Consider the following 20,822-nt stretch of genomic DNA (forward strand, 5'->3'; position numbering starts at 1 on the left):
AGGTGGATCACAGGTGGATGCTGAGGCGTTCGAGCCCCAACCTCTGAGCTCCGGGTGTCTCTTTGTCCATTTGTCTTGAGAGGCTTTGTCTCTGCTGCCCCCTGCTGTTTAGCCCGCTGCCCTGCACCCTTATAGCCGCGGACAGCAGCACAGCTCTGACTCTGAGGATCCAGAACCTCTCCGGTTCTGCTGGAATCAGGAACCAGCAGCAAAATACAAAACATGTCCGTTTCTGCCATGTCTTAGTTTTTTCTTGTTTTTTTTTTTTGTACGTTTCCTGGCTTTCAAATGTGGCGCATGCGCAGAGGCCGGCAGCGCGCGGACAGATTTGTGAGAAAGTAGCTGGGAGTGTCGGAGGACCAGGCTGAGCGGCGGAAGAAGCTCCTCTGGGGGAGGAAACTTTCTGTCTGTCCGTTTCTGCTCGCCTTGACGGCGCAGTGCACGCGGAAGTGTCCCGAAGAGTCAGCCCGGTCCACACCTCACTCTGCAGACACCCGGACACCGCGGAGGAGCCGAGCCTCGGCTCAGCGGGTCGTCTGGAAATCCTGTTCGGCCAGGAGATGAAGTCCGGCCGCTGCTGAACGCTGGTAGGTGGATCTGTCTGTGCGGAGCTCCATGAGCAAAGCTTCTGATTTTACATTCACGTTCAAAGCTGTAAGAAGACACGCTGACAGGTCCGGACCGAGGGGGCTCAGAGCTCGATCCGGCTCATGTTTGATTTTCTGTAGATCCAAACTTTGTTTCTGCTGAAGCCGCCGCCCACCAGACCTCCTGAAACAGACAAGTCTGAACTCCTCACCACACTGAGGCGTCTACTGAAACACGACGAGCCGAGCGCAGCAGCAGGTTCCACAGACCCAGGGAGAGCTCAGGGACACATCAGGGAGACATCAGGGAGACATCAGGGAGAGCTCAGAGGAACATTAGGGAGACATCAGGGAGACCTCAGGGACACATCAGGGAGACCTCAGGGACACATCAGGGAGACCTCAGGGACACATCAGGGAGACCTCAGGGACACATCAGGGAGACCTCAGGGACACATCAGGGAGACCTCTGGTTACTGTGTGGACCGTGGACGCCTGCATGGACTGGTTCAATCGTTAGTAGATCAGCACCCTGTTAGAAATCAGTCCTCCTTTGATTGTTGATGTTTGAACCGCTGATTACAGTCGCTCAGTGAACACGGCATCATTTCCTGCAGGCCGTCGGTCTGGTTCTTCAGACAGTGTTTTGCCCTCATCCTCAGGTGGACCAGGTCACATGATCAGACTCTGCTGGTCTAAACACTGGATGATCAGCCACATTGATTGTGATTCTTATACTGTGTGTGTGCAGGTGATGCCTGAAGGATCTCTGCACGCCTGCTCTGACAGCTCCATGGCTGAAGGTAAGAAACCTGGGGTGGGTGTCAGTGGGTGGGTGTCAGTGGGGTGGGTGTCAGTGGGTGGGTGTCAGTGGGTGGGTGTCAGTGGGTGGGTGTCAGTGGGGTGCTGCTGTCTGTGTCCTGTGTCTCCGGTCACTGTCGGTCTTTGTCTCGGTCAGTGTGAGCTGTGTCTGTCCCCGCCGTGGAGGGAACCGGTGGCTCTCGCTCTGAACTGTCTCAGAGGACAAAGGACGTCTGTCTGCCGGCAGGCATGACGTCACGCGCTGTGCTTCCTGTTCCACGGCAGGCGGCTCTGTCTGAGAGTGTGTAACCATAAAGTCCACAGCAGAAGCTGAGCTCTGAGGGCGGGTCAGCCTGTCCAGGAGGTGGCGCCCTGCTCGGCCTCTCTCTGCCAGGCTAATTGGATTAAGCCCCACCCACTGGTGTGAGGATGCAGGTGGATTCAGTCAGACCTGAGCAGACCGTCAGTGAGTCTGCGGTCTCTCTGTGTCTCTGATGACTGCGCTTCCTTTGAGGTAGGCTGGGATTTTACAGCGTTACACTGGGTTTGTTAATGTGAAGGAGGATTTGTGTGCTCGTGTGAGCTTCAGAGCTGTGTGTGGTCTGTGTGTTTTCTGTGTGTGTTCTGTGTGTGTGTGTGTTCTGTGTGTGTGTGTGTGTTCTGTGTGTGTGTGTTCTGGTTGTGTGTGTGTGTGAATCAAACATGGAGGCGATGTGAAACATCTAAAGCTTCAATCAGCTGCTTTTACCCTGAGTCTGGTTGGTGGCCGTCAGCAGCTCTGAATGGAGTCACCATAGCAACTGCCCCCCCCCCCCCCCCCCCCTCTGGACCTTATGGATAGTGAAGCTTTAAAATTCAGTCAGAGGCCGCAAACTGTCCTGATGACAGAGTATTGATTTTATCACAGGATATTGACCCAGGACAGCGTGTGTGTCTGTGTGTGTCTGTGTGTCTGTGTGTGTCTGTGTGTCTGTGTGTGTCTTTGCGCTCTAGGATAATCTCCAGTCACATGACCACACTCTTAATCACCATGGGAACCAGCTGACTTTGACTGTGTTACATAACACAGGTGCTGTGACATCACAGGTGCGGGTTGGACCCCGTGCACAGAGACGCCGCCGCTGCAGCCATCACACACCCTGATGCTGTGGACCGCAGACTGAAGTGTGTTTGTGTGCAGGATGTACTCGGATACTTTCACTCAGTACTAATACACAGACAGAGCCTAGTGTACCTGCTGTCATCACTGCAGGTGAAGTCACTGATGGTGTTTGATTGACAGCCGAGTTCACCCTCATCTGACAGACTGGAGCAGCTGATTGGTTCACTGGGGTGTGTGTTGTTGTTGTAATGTGTAATCTGTGCTGGATTAGTTTGCAGGTTTATCCTCATTACAGATTAGACACACACACACACACATGTTCTGCACGCTGACATGTTAATCAGGAGTTCCTGTTTGTTTGAAGGCCGTTCAGTGAGAGCTGTGTGAAGCAGCTGATTGGTCAGACTGCTGCTGCTGGGGAACGAGGGGTTAATCATCTCAGAGTCATTTGAAGCACACAGCAGCTGATAACTCCCCTCCAACACACACACACACACACACACACACACAGGTGAGGTGGGGGATATGAGTTTACCTGAGGCGGCGTCTCTACCTGTGTGACTCAACAGGAAGTGATGCGTACATTCTGTTTGAAGCTGTGCCTGATGTCAGATCAGGGTTATTCTGACGCCACAGAGTCAAAAGTATGTGGACAGTCCTGTCCTGTTCTACAGAACTTCCTTTGTGTTGATGGGTTGTCTGTACACGCGTGGAGAGGCGTGTGTAACACGTGCACACTTCATTTGTTGATTATTTGCATGAGGTCAGGTGGAGGAACTGAAACCTGATGTCCGCATACTTTTGTTTCAGGACGAGGTGTTTCTGATATTTTGTCCACCCCTGCTGGTTACACGTACAGCAGACTCACATTGTGCGTCTGTGCTGTTGTCGTGACAGAGCTGTGTTATGTCTCCAGGACAGTTGGCCATTGTGCTGCATTGTAACCCCGCCCCTCTGAGACGCTCTGAGAGACAAACAAAACAAACCCAGGACGAAGCAGTGACAGCAGCAGGACACAGCCAGGCCGTCCGATCAATCAGTCCGATCAGTCCGATCAATCAGTCCGATCAGTCCGATCAATCAGTCCGATCAGTCCGATCAATCAGTCCGATCAGTCCGATCAGTGACAGCAGCAGGACACAGCCAGGCCGTCCGATCAATCAGTCCGATCAGTCCGATCGATCAGCCCGATCAGTCCGATCAATCAGTCCGATCAGTCCGATCAGTGACAGCAGCAGGACACAGCCAGGCCGTCCAATCAGTCCGATCAATCAGTCCGATCAGTCCGATCACGTCTTGCCCAAGGACACATTGGCCTGGACAGGGGATCGAACCCCCGACCACTCCACACCGACTGAGGTCAGTCAGAGGGGACGCCTTCAAACACCTGCTGATGGTCTGACAGCAGAGCCTTCATCTCCTCCTCCTCTTCCTCCTCCTCCTCCTCATCTTCCTCCTCCTCCTCCTCCTCTTCCTCCCACAGCTCCTCCTCCTCCTCTTTCTCCTCCCACAGCTCTTCCTCCTCTTCCTCCTCCTCTTCCTCCCACAGCTCCTCCTCCTCCTCTTCCTCCCACAGCTCTTCCTCCTCTTCCTCCTCCTCCTCTTTCTCCTCCTCCTCCTCTTCCTCCCACAGCTCCTCCTCCTCCTCTTTCTCCTCCCACAGCTCTTCCTCCTCTTCCTCCTCCTCCTCCTCTTTCTCCCTCCCACAGCTCTTCCTCCTCCTCCTCCTCCTCTTCCTCCCACAGCTCCTCCTCCTCCTCTTTCTCCTCCTCCTCTTTCTCCTCCCACAGCTCTTCCTCCTCTTTCTCCTCCTCCTCCTCTTCCGCCTCTTCCTCCCACAGCTCCTCCTCCTCCTCCTCTTTCTCCTCCCACAGCTCTTCCTCCTCTTCGTCCTCCTCTTTCTCCTCCTCCGCCTCTTCCTCCCACAGCTCCTCCTCCTCCTCTTTCTCCTCCCACAGCTCTTCCTCCTCCTCCTCCTCCTCTTCCTCCTCCTCCTCCTCTTCCTCCCACAGCTCCTCCTCCTCCTCTTTCTCCTCCCACAGCTCTTCCTCCTCTTCGTCCTCCTCTTTCTCCTCCTCCTCCTCCTCCTCCTCCGCCTCTTCCTCCCACAGCTCCTCCTCCTCCTCTTTCTCCTCCCACAGCTCTTCCTCCTCTTCGTCCTCCTCTTCCTCCTCCTCCTCCTCTTCCTCCCACAGCTCTTCCTCCTCTTCCTCCTCCTCCTCCTCCTCTTCCTCCTCCTCCTCCTCCTCCTCTTCCTCCCACAGCTCCTCCTCCTCCTCTTTCTCCCTCCCACAGCTTTTCCTCCTCCTCCTCCTCCTCTTCCTCCTCCTCCTCCTCTTCCTCCCACAGCTCCTCCTCCTCCTCTTTCTCCTCCCACAGCTCTTCCTCCCACAGCTCCTCCTCCTCCTCTTCCTCCTCCTCCTCCTCTTTCTCCTCCCACAGCTCTTCCTCCTCCTCCTCCTCTTCCTCCCACAGCTCCTCCTCTTCCTCTTTCTCCCTCCCACAGCTCTTCCTCCTCCTCCTCCTCCTCTTCCTCCTCCTCCTCCTCTTCCTCCCACAGCTCCTCCTCCTCCTCTTTCTCCTCCCACAGCTCTTCCTCCCACAGCTCCTCCTCCTCCTCTTCCTCCTCCTCCTCCTCTTTCTCCTCCCACAGCTCCTCCTCTTCTCCTGCTTACAAAGAAGACCTCCTTACAGCAGCTTAGGATACAGTGTGGGGTGTTCAGGTGCCAGTGAAGCTGTGGGAAAGCAGCCCGCCTGTGTGTTTTCTGTGTGTGGTTGATGGGGTATCAGAGGAGCATGTGGCGCAGTCTGGCCGGAGGAGGAGGAGGAGGAGGAGGAGGTGTCGCTGTGCTGAGGTGTGCGTGGTCAGAGCATGAGGTGAAGGTCTCCTTCAGGAGTGATGACCGGCGGCTCAGGCGGGCGTTTGCTCGCCGCTGGTTCGGTGAGGCGTTTGTGATCTTCTCTCTCTCTGTCTCTGTTTGAGTGACAGACGTTTCTGTTTTGACATGTTCTGGCACTCGGGGACTTGACTTTCCTCACTTTATTAGAACAGAGAAAAGCCGCTTCCTGTCAGTGTAACGGCTGCAGAGGTCAAAGGTCAGCCGTCTGTGTTTGAACATAAACTCTACGCTGTGAGTGGCCCACAGGATCTCTTATCATGTCTGTAAACTCACTCTCTTCCTGCTGGGTCAGTAAATGCCTCGCTGACTTCAGACTGGCAGGAAGCCAAACAGCTAACGGCTAGGAGTGTGTGTGTGTGTGTGTGTGTGTTTTCATTCAAAAACTCCTCCTGCCGGCCGTAGTTCGGCTGCTCTGTGAGGTCACTAAGACACTGCAGTGTGTCTGATCAGTTGTTCTGACCTTATTGATCACTGATCTCTGCTCTGCTCTTTTAAAAAACTTTGATCTTTTTGATCTTTGACTCTTTAATGCATCATGTCTTCTAATATCCTTCATTTCATTCTACACATTTGAATGAAACATTCCTTGGAAATAAAAGTGAAGATTATTAGTCAGAGATGAACCAGGACCTGTGTCTGTCTGTCACCGCCGGCTGTCTCATCACTTCCTGTCTACAGAGCCAGCACCGACTGTCTGACTGTCTCTGTGTCTCAGGTGGACCGTCGGTGTCCCTGCTCTTCAGATATTTAGCTAAACCCCCAGAGGACTGGTTGCCGGGTAGGTTTGCTAAAGTGACCTGTTCAGATAAGATGGGCTGATTGGCCGTGATGTCATGAAAGTGTGAGAGATCAAATAATTAATTCTACAAGCAGGACGCCATGATGGAGTCACTGAGCAGCAGTCACATGACCAACACTCAGAGAGTCTCTGACCTGCAGCTTCCTGCAGCTGATCTCTGTCTGAACACCTGAGTGACTCTGCACACACACTCTGACTGCAGACACACACACACACACACACACACTCTGCCTGCAGACACACACACACACACACACACACACACACACACACACACTCTCTGACTGCAGACACACACACACACACACTCTCTGACTGCAGACACACACACACACACACTCTCTGACTGCAGACACACACACACACACACTCTCTGACTGCAGACACACACACACACTGACTGCAGACACACACACACATACACTCTGCCTGCAGACACACACACACACACACACTCTGCCTGCAGACACACACACACACACACACTCTGCCTGCAGACAGGATGGAGTGTGTGTGTGTGTGTGGAACAGAATCTTAACCCCTCCAGGACCAGCTGTGGACAGACCCTCCCGTCCAGCTGTGTCCTCTTCGGGGGCTTTTATTGTGATCGTGAGCGTCTGTGGAAGAATCTTGTCGACCAGCTGCTTTACTGTTAAAAGTGATCTGCTGACCCCGTCCCTGTGTGTCCTTCACAGAGTCCCCCCGCCTGTCCACCATCTCCATCAGCAGTGATGAACGTGCTCCATCAGCCACGCCCTCTGACGGGTCTGACCTGCTGGGGTCTGACCACCGGCCGGTGAGCCTGACCTCCACGCTGTCCTCAGGCTCTGGATCCTCCAGAGATGACGGCCTTGCCCGTCCCACAGAGTCCTCCTCCAGCACTGATATCAACCTGAATCTGATCCCTGAGGTTGGCACTGCAGACAGCGACTGGTCACGCCCACCACCGGACCGGAAGGGGCGGAGCTTTGTACACAACAACAACAAAGAGTGGACGCCGAGACGCGCCTCCAGCCGCCGGCAGCAGGCGTTCATCAGCAGCACCATGGCGCCCAACCCCCAGTTGAGCTACCTGGACCGCGTCGTCATGGAGATCATCGAGACGGAGAGGATGTATGTCAGAGACCTGCGCATGATCGTAGAGGTGAGACATTAAACCCCATTTTACCCTCAGGTGGTCCCTGTCACTTCCAGGTCCAAGAGAATGAACTCAAGAAAGTCTCAGAGGACAGAGGACAGCTCCGAGTGTCGGTGAGAGGAAGCTGGCAGTGGTCCACTGTCACAGACTATAATTAACCGGTTAAGACGTTCTGCATCGATGGATTAACTGATTATGTAACAGTCAGGATCACAGGCAGACCAGAACCAGAGAGGGAGGACCAGAACCAGAGAGGGAAGACCTGAACCAGAGAGGGAAGACCAGAACCAGAGAGGGAAGACCAGAACCAGAAAGAAAGGAACAGAACCAGAGAGAGAGGACTTGGACCAGAGAGGGAAGACCTGAACCAGAGAGGGAGAACTAGAACCAGATAGGGAGGACCAGAACCAGAGAGAGAGGACCAGAACCATAGAGAGAGGACCAGAACCAGAGAGGGAGGACCAGAACCGGAGAGAGAGAACCAGAACCAGAAAGAGACAACCAGAACCATAGAGAGAGGACTAGAACCAGAAACAGAGGACCAGAACCAGAGAGAGAGGACCAGAACCAGAGACAGGACCAGAACCAGAGAGGGAGAACTAGAACCAGAGAGGGAGGACCAGAACCAGAGAGGGAGGACCAGAACCGGAGAGAGAGAACCAGAACCATAGAGAGAGGACCAGAACCAGAGAGAGAGGACCAGAACCAGAGAGGGAGAACTAGAACCAGAAAGAGAGGACCAGAACCAGAGAGGGAGAACTAGAACCAGAAAGAGAGGACCAGAACCAGAGAGAGAGGACCAGAACCAGAGAGGGAAGACCTGAACCAGAGAGGGAAGACCAGAACCAGAGAGGGAGAACTAGAACCAGATAGGGAGGACCAGAACCAGAGAGGGAGGACCAGAACCAGAGAGGGAAGACCTGAACCAGAGAGGGAGGACCAGAACCAGAGAGGGAAGACCTGAACCAGAGAGGGAAGACCAGAACCAGAAAGAAAGGAACAGAACCAGAGCGAGAGGACTTGGACCAGAGAGGGAAGACCTGAACCAGAGAGGGAGAACTAGAACCAGAGAGGGAGAACTAGAACCAGAGAGGGAGAACTAGAACCAGATAGGGAGGACCAGAACCAGAGAGAGAGGACCAGAACCAGAGAGGGAGGACCAGAACCGGAGAGAGAGGACCAGAACCAGAAAGAGACAACCAGAACCATAGAGAGAGGACCAGAACCAGAGAGGGAGAACTAGAACCAGAGAGAGAGGACCAGAACCAGAGAGAGAGGACCAGAACCAGAGAGAGGACCAGAACCAGAGAGGGAGAACTAGAACCAGAGAGGGAGGACCAGAACCAGAGAGAGAGGACCAGAACCAGAGAGAGAGGACCAGAACCAGAGAGGGAGAACTAGAACCAGAAAGAGAGGACCAGAACCAGAGAGAGAGGACCAGAACCAGAGAGAGGACCAGAACCAGAGAGGGAGGACCAGAACCAGAGAGGGAGAACTAGAACCAGAGAGGTAGGACCAGAACCAGAGAGGGAGGACCAGAACCAGAGAGAGAGGACCAGAACCAGAGAGAGAGGACCAGAACCAGAGAGGTAGGACCAGAACCAGAGAGGGAGGACCAGAACCAGAGAGAGAGGACCAGAACCAGAACCAGAGAGGTAGGACCAGAACCAGAACCAGAGAGGTAGGACCAGAACCAGAAAGTCATCATGAACCAGAGAGGGAGGACCAGAACCAGAGAGAGAGGACCAGAACCAGAACCAGAGAGAGAGGACCAGAACCAGAACCAGAGAGGTAGGACCAGAACCAGAGAGAGAGGACCAGAACCATAGAGAGAGGACCAGAACCAGAACCAGAGAGGGACAACTAGAACCAGAGAAATAAGACCTGAATCCACAGACGTGCGGTGGTTGAAGCAGGACTCGGTAACAAAGTCCGACAATAAAATCAATCTAATGGCTTCATGTGAACCTAGAACCAGCAGAAACAAACTCATCAATGTAAGGTAATCAGATTACATGGTACTGATCAGCCTGAGGTCAGTCTGCCTCCTGCTGGACGGACAGAGATATTACAATCAGCTGATTTATTCTGACATGTTGTTTTCACTGCAGTCAGTCAGTCTGTCCTTCCTGTGTTTGTCGCCCCCTGCAGGACTATCTGGCTCACATCATCGATCAGTCTGAACTGTCCATCCGGCCCGAGCAGGTCTGCTCTCTGTTTGGAAACATCGAGGACATCTACGAGTTCAACAGGTAAGACACAGACTCACAGGCTGCTGGCCTGAGGTGCAGCAGAGCTGCCGGCCAACATGTTTCCTTGTTGCCTGGAGTGCACGCCTCGCTGTCGTCATGGTGACGGTGTTTTCTGTTCACAGCGAGCTGCTGCAGGCACTTGACCTCTGTGACAACGACCCCGTCGCCATCGCCCGGTGCTTCGTCATGAAGGTGAGAACTAACCAGGAGCTGATGTCATCAGTTCAGCCAGGAAGCGCAGCAGCAGCAGAGTCCGTGTCCTGACTGCACTTTGTGTCGTTTCAGAGTGAATACTTCGAGATCTACACGCAGTACTGCACCAACTACCCGAAGTAAGGCCACGCCTGCTGTGTTCCAACCTTTACTGAGCCACATATTCAACAGCATGTACAGCTACTAATCGGGTTTGGACCGCTCTGCTGTGTTTTCTGTTGCAGTTCTGTGGCGGCGCTCACAGACTGCATGAGGAGTAAGACTCTAGCCAAGTTTTTCCGGGAGCGCCAGGCATCGTTGAAGTGTTCACTGCCTCTAGGTTCATACCTGCTCAAACCCGTTCAGAGGATCCTTAAATACCACCTGCTGCTCCAGGTACCCCGCAGCACCTGACACCCGCACAGGACTGAAGAAGTCCCGAAGGAGTTCTATTGAACTGACCGTTCTGTGTTGCTGCTGTTTAGGAGATAGCAAAGCACTTTGACCCGGAGGAGGAGGGCTATGAGGTGGTGGAGGAGGCCATCTACACCATGACGGGAGTGGCCTGGTACATCAATGACATGAAGAGGAAGCACGAGCACGCCGTCAGACTGCAGGTCGCCGGCTTCAATGCACGCCGCGCTCTAACTGAAGGGTTTCCCATGATGCCTTGTTTCTCTGCATGTATTTAGTGTCACCTGCTGGTCATGTCCATCAGCAAAGCAGCTCGTGGTCACAGGTTCCTCTGAGGTTCTGTTCACTATCCGCCCCCTGGAGTTCCACAGGGTTCAGTCATGGTCCATTCTGTGTTCTTCTGCTGATAGTGTGCACGTGATGTTTGTTTAAACTCACTTTGATAACACTTTATGTCCCAGCTGCATGGAGCAGCCGCCGTGCACCACAGCACACACACAGTACACACACAGTACACACACACAGTACACACACACACAGTACACACACAGTACACACACAGTACACACACACACAGTACACACACAGTACACACACACACAGTACACACACAGTACACACACACACAGTACACACACACAGTACACACACACAGTACACACACACACACACAGTACACACACACAGTACACACACAGTACACACACACAGTACACACACACACAGTACACACACAGTACACACACACAGTACACACACACAGTACACACACAGTACACACACAGTACACACACACACAGTACACACACAGTACACACACACAGTACACACACAGTAACACACACACACAGTACACACACACACAGTACACACACAGTACACACACAGTACACACACACAGTACACACACACACACAGTACACACACACAGTACACACACAGTACACACACACACAGTACACACACACAGTACACACACAGTACACACACAATACACACACAGTACACACACAGTACACACACAGTACACACACACACAGTACACACACACAGTACACACAGTACACACACACAGTACACACACATACACACAACACACACAGTACACACACACACAGTACACTACACACACAGTACACACACAGTACACACACAGTACACACACACACACAGTACACACACACACAGTACACACACACAGTACACACACACAGTACACACACACACAGTACACACACATGGTCCATTCTGTGTTCTTCTGCTGATAGTGTGCACGTGATGTTTGTTTAAACTCACTTTGATAACACTTTATGTCCCACACTGAGGCCTGCCTGTCCTTAACCCTGTGTTTCTCCTTCAGGAGGTTCAGTCCTTGTTGCTGAACTGGAAAGGCCCGGATCTCACCACCTACGGAGAACTGGTGCTGGAGGGAACCTTCAAGGTCCATCGGGCAAAAAATGAGAGAACTCTCTTCCTGTTTGACCGCATGCTGCTCCTCACCAAGCGCCGCGGAGAGCACTACGTCTACAAGGCCCACATCTCTGTGAGTGCTGGTGTGAGGTCTGCCGGGCCCATGAGCAGATGAAGGTTCTGATGTGTGTCTGTGCTTTCAGTGCTCCACACTGATGCTGATCGAAAGCGCCAAAGACTCCCTGAGCTTCAGCGTCACACACTACAAACACCCCAAGCAGCCCCACACCGTCCAGGTGAGTCCATCCGCCCAGGACGGCTGTTACCACACTGGACGGTTGTTCCCCTCAGGGTGATGCACACCCACACACAGACACACACACACAGACACACACACACATCTATATATGATCTGTTTTTCAGGCCAAGACGGTGGAGGAGAAGAAGCTGTGGGCTCATCACATCAAACGCATCATCCTGGAAAACCATCACGCCATCATCCCACAGAAGGTTCATGAATGCACACAGCAACACAACTGACACCACAACACACACACAGCGACACAACTGATGCCACGACACACACACAGCGACACAACTGACGCCACGACACACACACACAGCAACACAACTGACGCCACGACACACACAGTAACGGAAGCTGTTTGTGTTGTGTTTCAGGCTAAAGAGGCCATTTTGGAAATGGATTCCATGTGTGAGTACACCTGCTGATTGCGTTGTTTTTTTGTGTAGGTTTTGTGTGTTGTGTGTCTAATCAGACGTCACAGTGCGTAGTGAAGCGTTGGTTTTACTGTTGTCGTCGTTGCTGTTGTCGTCCTGCAGACCCTCCCAGGTATCGCTACAGTCCTGAGCGTCGGAGGAAAGCTCTGGCCTCTCAGTCTGACGACTTCCCCAGAGACGCTCGTCAGGCCCATCGACAGTCCGGTAATGGATCAGAACATCCTGATTATGGATCAGACACTTACCTATATGTAACAGAGTGTTTGTTTTCTCTTTAGAGCCGACAAAACAAACCCTGAGGAGCAGAAAAGGTAAGAGTGTTTCACAGATGTGCCTGCAGATGTCCGACTGTCCTTCAGATTCATTTCATGAACTGTCTGTCTGTTGTCCCTCTGCTGTCACTGCTCCTCCTGCTCTCAGCGCTGCCCGAGGTAAGAAACTGTCTGTGCCCCCCCCCCATGTGTTTGTAGCTGCTGTTGATAGTATTGATTAGAAGTGATGGGTAATGGATGGACAGCTGTCCTGAGCGTCATGCAGCCTCGCTCTGTGCAGCACTCTGATGACATTTTAGCATGTGACTGCTGCTCGCTGCAGCCCAGCAGCGGCATGCTGGGATCCAGCGACATGGCCGAGTCCTTGCCTGCTCAGGAGGAGGAGGAGGAGGAGCTTAGCAGCAGGAAGGACTCACTGGAGCGACTGATGTGCAGCGAGGATGAGGAGGAGGAAGAGGTTCTGCTGGAGGACGAGCAGGTAGACGACTTTGCCAACTCCGTGCTGGCTGCTATCTCCTGCTGGCACTCCACCGTCCAGGCCTTCCTTTCCTCCACGGGGATGGTGAGGTGCTGCCGGCCTGGTCTTCATCGTAACACACTAAAAGGATAACTTGTTGCTGGAGCCTTCAGTACTGGCTGCATCAGCTTCATGTGTGGATCTAACACCAGCTGTTTGGGCTCAATGTGCTGAACTACTACAGTCAGACCTCTGTGAGATGCCTCCAGGATGGGTTTAGCCTAGCTTAGCATAAAGACTTATGTAGCCTGTCACAGAGACTTAAGCAGGTTAGCTTAGCTCCATATCTAACTAAGATCATTGTTTTCATTTTTCAGGCGCCTGATTTGCAGCTTTGATCCTGAATGTTGCACTTTGTTGTTGAAGTTTGCAGCTGCTTCTACTCTTTATTTGCACATTTGGTCTTTTGCTGTTCATAAACACATGAAGGCGTGTCCTCGGTCTGCCGATAGTAAAGACGGCGTTTGTTCTCTATTAAAGGAAACAGAGGGAGCCGGCATCTCTTCAAATGCTAAAAGCGACAATATACAATTTCCTGAAGAAGATGAGCCAGGGGGGACTGGACCAACACCTGCGCAGGTGAGTTCAGCTCAGAGGACCGGTCGTAGGTTCGAAGCTCCTACAGTCCGCAGACCTTTATCCAGGGATCCGCTCTGTATCTTAAAAATGCTGCTTCCAGACTGGCCCTAAACTATAGAACACTTCAGGATCAAAGCTAGTTAAACAGTGCCCCCTCCTGGACCCAGTGTGAACCACTACTCCCACTGGTAGTCTAATGTCTTGGTGTCAGGTTGTTCAGCTGGTCTTGAGGTTTTGCTTGTTGCTGTATGTTCTGGCTGTAATTTGTACTGTGTTGGTGTTTCTTCCTTTCTAGCCTCCAGTAGAGGAGGACAAGACATGTGAGCCATCGGACAACCATGAACCAGAACTGTCCTCTGATCTGGACCCTTCCAAATTTTCTGTGTCCACCCAAAATGAAGAAGAGCTGAAACCTGATGAAGATCTAGTGCCCCCAGAGGAACCGTCCTCTGCCACTCCTGATTCAGATTCAAGGACTCTAAGCAGCGGCGAATCCTCTGAGGATGAGATTGATGAGAAGCAGACAGGAGAGAACGAGGCTGAGTCTCCTAGCATTCTCCCGTCCTCTGTCCTGGACAAAGCCAGCGCCATCGCTCAGCACTTCACCAACAGCATCAAGCGGGGCAGCCTGGTCCAGGATGACGCCCACTCTATCAGCTGTGTTTCTCCTCGGTTACCCAGCCGGACCAGCAGCTGCATCAGCCTCAGTGCAGAACCCTCTGACCGACCTTTACGGCTCAACAGTATCTCCTCCGATCCGGCAGAGACCTTTGGTGCAACAGACCTGACCCTGCTGTCTCCTCCGGAGGACAGTCTCTTTGATGCTGACCAAGGCTTTCGGCGGCGGCGGGACTCAACATTGTCCAAGCAGGACCAGCTGCTCATAGGGAAAATCAAAAATTATTACGACAATGCTGGAAACCAGGACGCCACCTTCAGCCTTCAGCGTAGAGAAAGCCTGACGTACATTCCAGCCGGGCTGGTGAGAAGCTCTGTCAGCCGGTTCAACAAAACTGTCCAGACAAATGCCTCAACCACAAGCACATCCACCAGGTCAGACCTGTCCTCAACAGAATTCCAGGACCACATGGTCTCTAGTGACTCTCTGGATTCTCTGAAGTCTTATGAGAGAAGCATCGATCTAGAAGACTCAGGAGAAAGCCACAGGTCCAGATCTCAAAGCATGCAGGATAATCCGTCTGAGGAGGAGGAGTTCAGACCTTCATCTGAAATGATCAAGATCTGGCAAGCAATGGAGCAAGAGGCCACCAGATCCCAGAGTGAAGACAAAGGCCGTGATGTGTCTAGGGAAGGTCAAAGAACCTCCAGAGCACCTGCCATTGGTCTGTCTAACCCGTCAAGGTTGACGTCTAAGAGTTGTGATCGAGAAAGTGGAGGCTCGGACCTCAGCACCATCACAGAGGAGTCCACTAGTCCTTCACCCCTCAAGGCCATGGTCACAAAGGGGAACCGGAGAGGAAGTCTGAAAAATGCCCCGAAGGTGTTTGGGGATGAGGCTGTCCTCCTCAGGGCTCCAGTTCCTCGCGTGGCCCAGCTGAGGGCAGAGGCGGAAGGTGAAAACCCCAGCGAGGACTCAACACAGCAGGAAGAAGGGGACAAGACGAAGAGCAAAGTCCTCAATCTGGCCCGTCAATACAGCCAAAAAATCAAAACCACCAAACCAGTTGTCCGACAGCGAAGTCAGGGGGTCCTGATCGGCAAGAAAAGCTTATCCTGCGTGCTGGAGGAGGAGAGTTCAGGTAGTGTGAAGTTGTTTTTCTCCTTCTATCACATCATAACAAATCCTAAAAACTCTTAAACTCTAGACCAGTTTGAGGACAGCCACTTCCATTCAGTTCAATTCAGTCTGATTAATATTGTGTCTTGTACGATCAAAATTGTCTCTAGATGTCCCAGACAACCAGACCCTGACCCAGTTTTATGTCCTGCTCCTCCTCAGCTTTATGTCCTGGCAGGATCTCACCTCGTGCAGCTTCTAACTAAAATAATCAAACCACAAACACAGTGAGCCTCAGAGATGTGACCTTTAAATGAAGGTTTAATTGGTTTGATGTTTTTCAGGTAATCGCAGCCTCACTCTGCCACTGGCTTCTCATAACAAGCCGACTTCTCTGCTGCTGAGCCCTGCAGACCATTTCCCATCTCCAACTCCAGACCTCAGCTTGGAGGGCAGGTCCAGGGTGCTGTCCCTGGGCAGCGCTCGCTCTCACAGCCCCCTCAGTCCTCCTCCTGTTGAGGGCTTCAACTGGCCTGATGTCCGAGAGCTCCGCTCCAAGTATGTCGACAATGGCCGCTCCCAAAAGAGTCCAGTGGGCCGGAGTCGCTCCATCCCGGAGCAGATGTTTGACAGCAGCCCAAGGAGGCACTCCAGCTGCTCCTCTAGCTCCCTCACTGAAGGAGCCAGCCACCCTTCATGCAGGCTTCAGGGTGGCTGGTACACCGGTCGCGAAGAGCGCAGCCAGCGGCTTCACAGAGCCAATTCTCTGGACCCTCGGCTGAGTGGAGTACACAAGACTGAGCTACAGAGGCTCCAGGACCAGGTTGCTAATGGCAACTACGATGGTTACTATATTGCGGGCGAAGCACCACTGCAGAATGACCCTGAACACAAGATCATCATCATGGAGAAGCTTCCAGAACCCGAAGAAGCAGCCAAAGAATCCAAAGAAGAAGATGATGAGAGCTACGTCCAGATCCGATCACCGACCAGCAGGGAGAAGATCTCCATCATGGCCGTCATCGACCGCTGCCGGGCTTATCAGGACTCTGACGAATATAAACAGAGGGAGGAAGCAAAACTCAAAACTGAACCAGCAAAGCCTGCAGAGCTCGAAAGCAAGGCCTCTGTCGATCAGGACAAGTCCCAGAAAACGAGACCAAACTGTGGACAGAAGACAGACACTGGTCAGCAGAGCATGGTGAAAAATCTGAGAGAGAAGTTCCAGAGCCTGAGCTGAACCCAGAAATCACGGTGTTAATGAAACAACCTGGCTGTCATGGTGACGTCATTTTAATTGTAAATATTGTGATTTTAAAGAAGAATGTTTCTGGTGATTGTACAGCAGCTGCTCTTCAGAGGATCACGTCCAGAAACAGGCTGTGCAGCGGCTGTGCTGTGAGGAGGCGGCACGCCCTCTGCCCTGACTTTGATGCTCTGCTTTAATGCTCGATACACTCTGACATTTACAGAGGAGGGTTCCTGTCTCGGTGTTAGGTGTGTTAGTCTAGCTTAGCCCCGTTCAGAGATAGGACGTAACATTGCTGCTTCCTGTGGTGCAGACCTGATCCCGGCAGTCTCTGAGTCAGTGAGACCTGCACACATGCTCAGTCTGCTGGTCTGCACCACGCCGCGGTGAGGCCATCCAGCCAGCAGCTGGGTGGAGGCGGAGCCTGTGTGTGAGGAGCTGAGCTCTCTCTGTTTCAGTCAGGGACAAACCCGCTTGGCTGGTGGAAGATAAAAAGATGGAAGCTGCAAAAAAAGAAATAAAATCAGGATTTATTCCCTCAGTGAAGATGGGCTCATGTTTGAAGGTGTTTTTTCATTCAGGTGAAACATAAATGAATTCTGTTTCTAAATGATGTGTTCACTTGATGTTGGTGGAACTCTGTTTTTATTTGATCATTTTAAGAATGAGTTTATTTAATGACATTAAAAAGTCGCCATGTGGAGCAGCAGCTGCAGATGTTTGGTTTGTAGAGCGGCTCAGTCATGTGACCGGCGGTCCAGCTGGACTTCCTGGTAACAGTCATGCTCCTTCCTGTTTGTCTGATCTGGTGTGAACGGAGACACCTAAACTGCCCGTGTGTCAATAACTGTGTGAGAGACGTCTGAGACATCTGTAGTGTTCCACATTAACAACAACAAAGCATCAGTGTGTGTGTGTCTGTGTGTGTCTGTCTGTGTGTGTGTGTCTGTCTGTGTGTGTGTCTCTGTGTGTCTGTCTGTGTGTGTGTCTGTGTTTGTGTGTCTGTGTGTGTGTGTGTGTCTGTGTGTGTGTCTGTGTTTGTGTGTGTGTGTCTGTCAGTGTGTGTGTGTCTGTGTCTGTCAGTCTGTGTGTCTGTCTGTCTGTGTGTGTGTCTGTGTGTGTCTGTGTGTGTGTGTCTGTCTCTCTGTGTCTGTCTGTCTGTGTGTCTGTCTGTCTGTGTGTGTGTCTGTGTGTGTGTTTGTGTGTCTGTGTCTGTGTGTCTGTCTCTGTGTGTGTCTGTCAGTGTGTGTGTCTCTGTGTGTGTGTCTGTGTGTGTGTGTCTCTCTGTCTGTGTCTGTGTTTGTGTGTCTGTCTCTCTGTGTGTGTCTGTCTGTGTGTGTGTGTGTCTGTCTGTCTGTCTGTCTGTGTGTGTGTGTGTGTGTCTATCTGTCTCTGTGTGTGTGTGTGTGTGTGTGTCTGTCTGTGTGTGTGTGTGTCTCTCTCTGTGTGTGTCTGTGTGTGTGTGTCTGTCTCTCTGTGTGTGTCTGTGTGTGTGTGTGTGTGTGTCTCTCTGTGTGTGTCTGTCTGTGTGTGTGTGTGTGTCTGTCTCTCTGTGTGTGTCTGTCTGTGTGTCTGTCTGTGTGTGTGTGTGTGTCTGTCTCTCTGTGTGTGTCTGTCTGTGTGTGTGTGTCTGTCTGTGTGTCTGTCTGTGTGTGTCCCTCTTCTGCCGTCCTTACAGTGAAGCCGATCTTCCTGCTGCAGCTGATTCTGTCAGTGAGTGTTTGGACGGACCTCTGTCTTCGCTGTGATCCTGTCCCCTCAAAGAAGACCTGAGGGTGTGGACCTTCAGCAGAGCTTCTTTTCCATCAGAAGGTAACAGGAGTGTCACGCTGAGTGCTGTTGTGTAGATGTTTGGTTGTGTGAATTACAGATGTATATAAAGGTGACCTCAGCTGTCACACTAACAGACACTGCTGTGACTGTGTGCACGGATTCATGCTGATGTTTGACGGGAAGTGAACTTAGAGCAGCAAACAAATGATGTCTGGGTCCAGCACCTCTGAGGGAGGAGTCAAAGCAGTGTCCTTTGTCTCTGAGGTGGAGAGCAGCTGAGTCCTGTCCTGAGGAGGTGGATCAGAGCGTTCCTCACTGCACTGGGCTGCATGTAACACGCTGCTGTGTGTGTCTCTGGTCCAGATGCCTCACTTTAACCCTTGGCGTGAAAAATGTAAGTCCAATCAACATGTGAGTGTCAAAGTTCAGGTTTCGCTGAAGGACTGGTGAAGAACGAGGAGTGAGAGGCCTAAAAGCAGACGGACAACAAGTGAGTCCACTCAACCTCGGCTCCACCCAGCAAACTCTGCAACCCCATAGCACCTGTGGACAGAGGGAGAGCACCGGCCAACAACTGGCAGTAAGCCCCTAGAGGGCGATGACGTTTCACCACACACACACACACACAATGTAACCTGCACTCAGGCCCAGCTGCTTTGAACAGGGACCAGGTATACTAGGTCTGGCTGACCTTCAAGCCAAGCGACACAGGACCTGCTCACAGACTTCAGCCCAGATACAGATGAGACTCAGCTCGTCCTTATCTGCTGTACTTGAAGCTCCCTGCAGCTGGTGCTGCTCGTCACTCAGTAGTGAGTACGTACAGGTTGTGATTGGTGGTTTAGGTTCAGTGGGATTTGTTTACATGCTCTGATGTGGCTCTGCCAGGAGCATCTCAGCTCCTAACATCAGTTAATGTGTCTTTGAAAGGAACATGTGGGATTATTGGATCAGTGTGTGTGCTCCTAATTATCACCTTCAGTGCAAATGTATGTAATCAGCTTTAATGAGTTCAGGCAACAGATAAAGGGTCTGTCTGCTGCATGGACACACACGTTGTACTGATGCTGTGTGTGTGTGTGATCGATCTTATTTATTAAAATAAATTGTGTGTTATTTATTGATTTAGTAACAATAATTACATCATCATCATAAACCTCCTGTCAGAACCTTAATGACGTCATCCGGTATGGGCGCTATTGTTCCTCAAGCGACTGCTGACCAACGAGTCACGTGACCTCACCAGAACGTATTGACCGTGGTAGAAAATCATCAGATGCGTTTTGATTGCGGTATCAATGTATGTGCAGCTGAAGCTCCAGCTACCACCGGCCCGCCTTCAAAATAAGAGCACAGGTACCGGTTCGGTATGGCTCCCACACTTTGTGTAATTGTACTGTAACACACACACACGTGCGCGCGCACACACCATGGGGGATGCAGATTTAATCAGAATCGTTTCCTCAGATGATCACAGCTGCACGCGCAGCGATGCCTCTGCGGCTCCGCCCTAACCCGGCTTTTATTTTGAAAGGCCGGGCGCTGTTCTTCCTGTTTGTAGCGGTGCGTCTTGACGCAGCTGGTGGCCGCTGGTGCGTCAGGAGGAGGCAGTCAGAGAGATGCCATAACAGCAGCAGTACCGACCCGATCCGCCTCCCGCCCGTCCGAGTCTGCTTCTGCGGGACGTCTCATGCTCTGATCGCCCAGCTGCACCAGAATTCAATCGGAGGAGAGCAGCGGCGGCGCGGCGGCAGCATCTGGAGCGGAGGTAAGAAGAGGAGGATGAGGATGGAGGCAGGGCGTGGAGGAGGGGAGCGTGTGTGCGCCTCTCTCCTCACGTCTGTATCTGGGTCTGTCTGCACCGGCTCCTCACTGCGGCTGCAGGCCGGAGCGGCTCCTCCTGGCCGGAGCGGCTCCTCCTGGCCGGAGCGGCTCCTCCAGGCCGGAGCGGCTCCTCCTGGCCTGCAGCCGATGATGGAGCGTTGAGGCCCCGCGGGATAACGAGTCGTTGTGGTTGATCCATCATATTGTGTGCGCGCGTGTGTATGCGTGTTATCTGGTTGTGTCTCGGTTCAGGTGATGAAGATGACGGTGGTGATGTCACAGAGGTGAACAGGTGATTTCCTCCAAGGTCGCCTCCTGTCCAGTAGGCTGCAGTCACACAGGTCACATGATCTGATCAGTGATCAGTAATATATTGATGGTTCATGATCTGATGGATCACCTGTTTGTGTCTCTGACAGAGCGTCTCCTTCATTTAAACCATTAAACCAGGTGTGTGTGTGTCTGTGTGTGTGTGTGTGTCTGTGAGTGTCTGTGTGTGAGTGTGTGTGTGTGAGTGTCTGTGAGTGTCTGTGT

The 20,822-nt window shown here is 52.3% G+C and overlaps 1 protein-coding gene across 4 annotated transcripts; it reads left to right on the forward strand.

Moving 5' to 3' along the window:
• The first annotated feature begins 333 nt into the window (after positions 1-333).
• LOC114428414 (pleckstrin homology domain-containing family G member 3) lies at positions 334-17,389 on the forward strand. Of its 4 annotated transcripts, XM_028396793.1 has the most exons (20): positions 334-587; positions 1,339-1,390; positions 6,106-6,168; positions 6,885-7,333; positions 9,479-9,579; positions 9,702-9,771; positions 9,865-9,911; positions 10,017-10,167; positions 10,257-10,388; positions 11,546-11,728; positions 11,799-11,891; positions 12,019-12,105; positions 12,277-12,310; positions 12,439-12,540; positions 12,615-12,647; positions 12,757-12,767; positions 12,931-13,170; positions 13,606-13,704; positions 14,000-15,464; positions 15,787-17,389. In XM_028396793.1, the coding sequence occupies exons 2-20, from the start codon at positions 1,342-1,344 to the stop codon at positions 16,680-16,682; spliced, it is 4,305 nt and encodes a 1,434-aa protein (XP_028252594.1). In that variant the 5' UTR covers positions 334-587; positions 1,339-1,341; the 3' UTR covers positions 16,683-17,389. The 4 variants fall into 4 exon arrangements, with proteins under 4 accessions (XP_028252594.1, XP_028252595.1, XP_028252593.1 ...); XM_028396794.1 differs by lacking the exon at positions 6,106-6,168; XM_028396792.1 differs by lacking the exons at positions 334-587; positions 1,339-1,390 and adding an exon at positions 5,269-5,431.
• The last annotated feature ends 3,433 nt before the right edge of the window (positions 17,390-20,822 follow it).

This window comes from Parambassis ranga, chromosome 24 (genome assembly GCF_900634625.1).
Source record: "Parambassis ranga chromosome 24, fParRan2.1, whole genome shotgun sequence".
Lineage (NCBI taxonomy): Eukaryota > Metazoa > Chordata > Actinopteri > Ambassidae > Parambassis > Parambassis ranga.

Coding starts and splice junctions, on each gene's coding strand:
- LOC114428414 (XM_028396792.1), top strand. CDS start 5,269: ATGGGGTATCAGAGGAGCATGTGGCGCAGTCTGGCCGGAGGAGGAGGA. Junction 6,169..6,884: donor CCCAGAGGACTGGTTGCCGG/GTAGGTTTGCTA, acceptor TGTCCTTCACAG/AGTCCCCCCGCCTGTCCACC. Junction 13,171..13,605: donor TCCTTTCCTCCACGGGGATG/GTGAGGTGCTGC, acceptor TCTCTATTAAAG/GAAACAGAGGGAGCCGGCAT.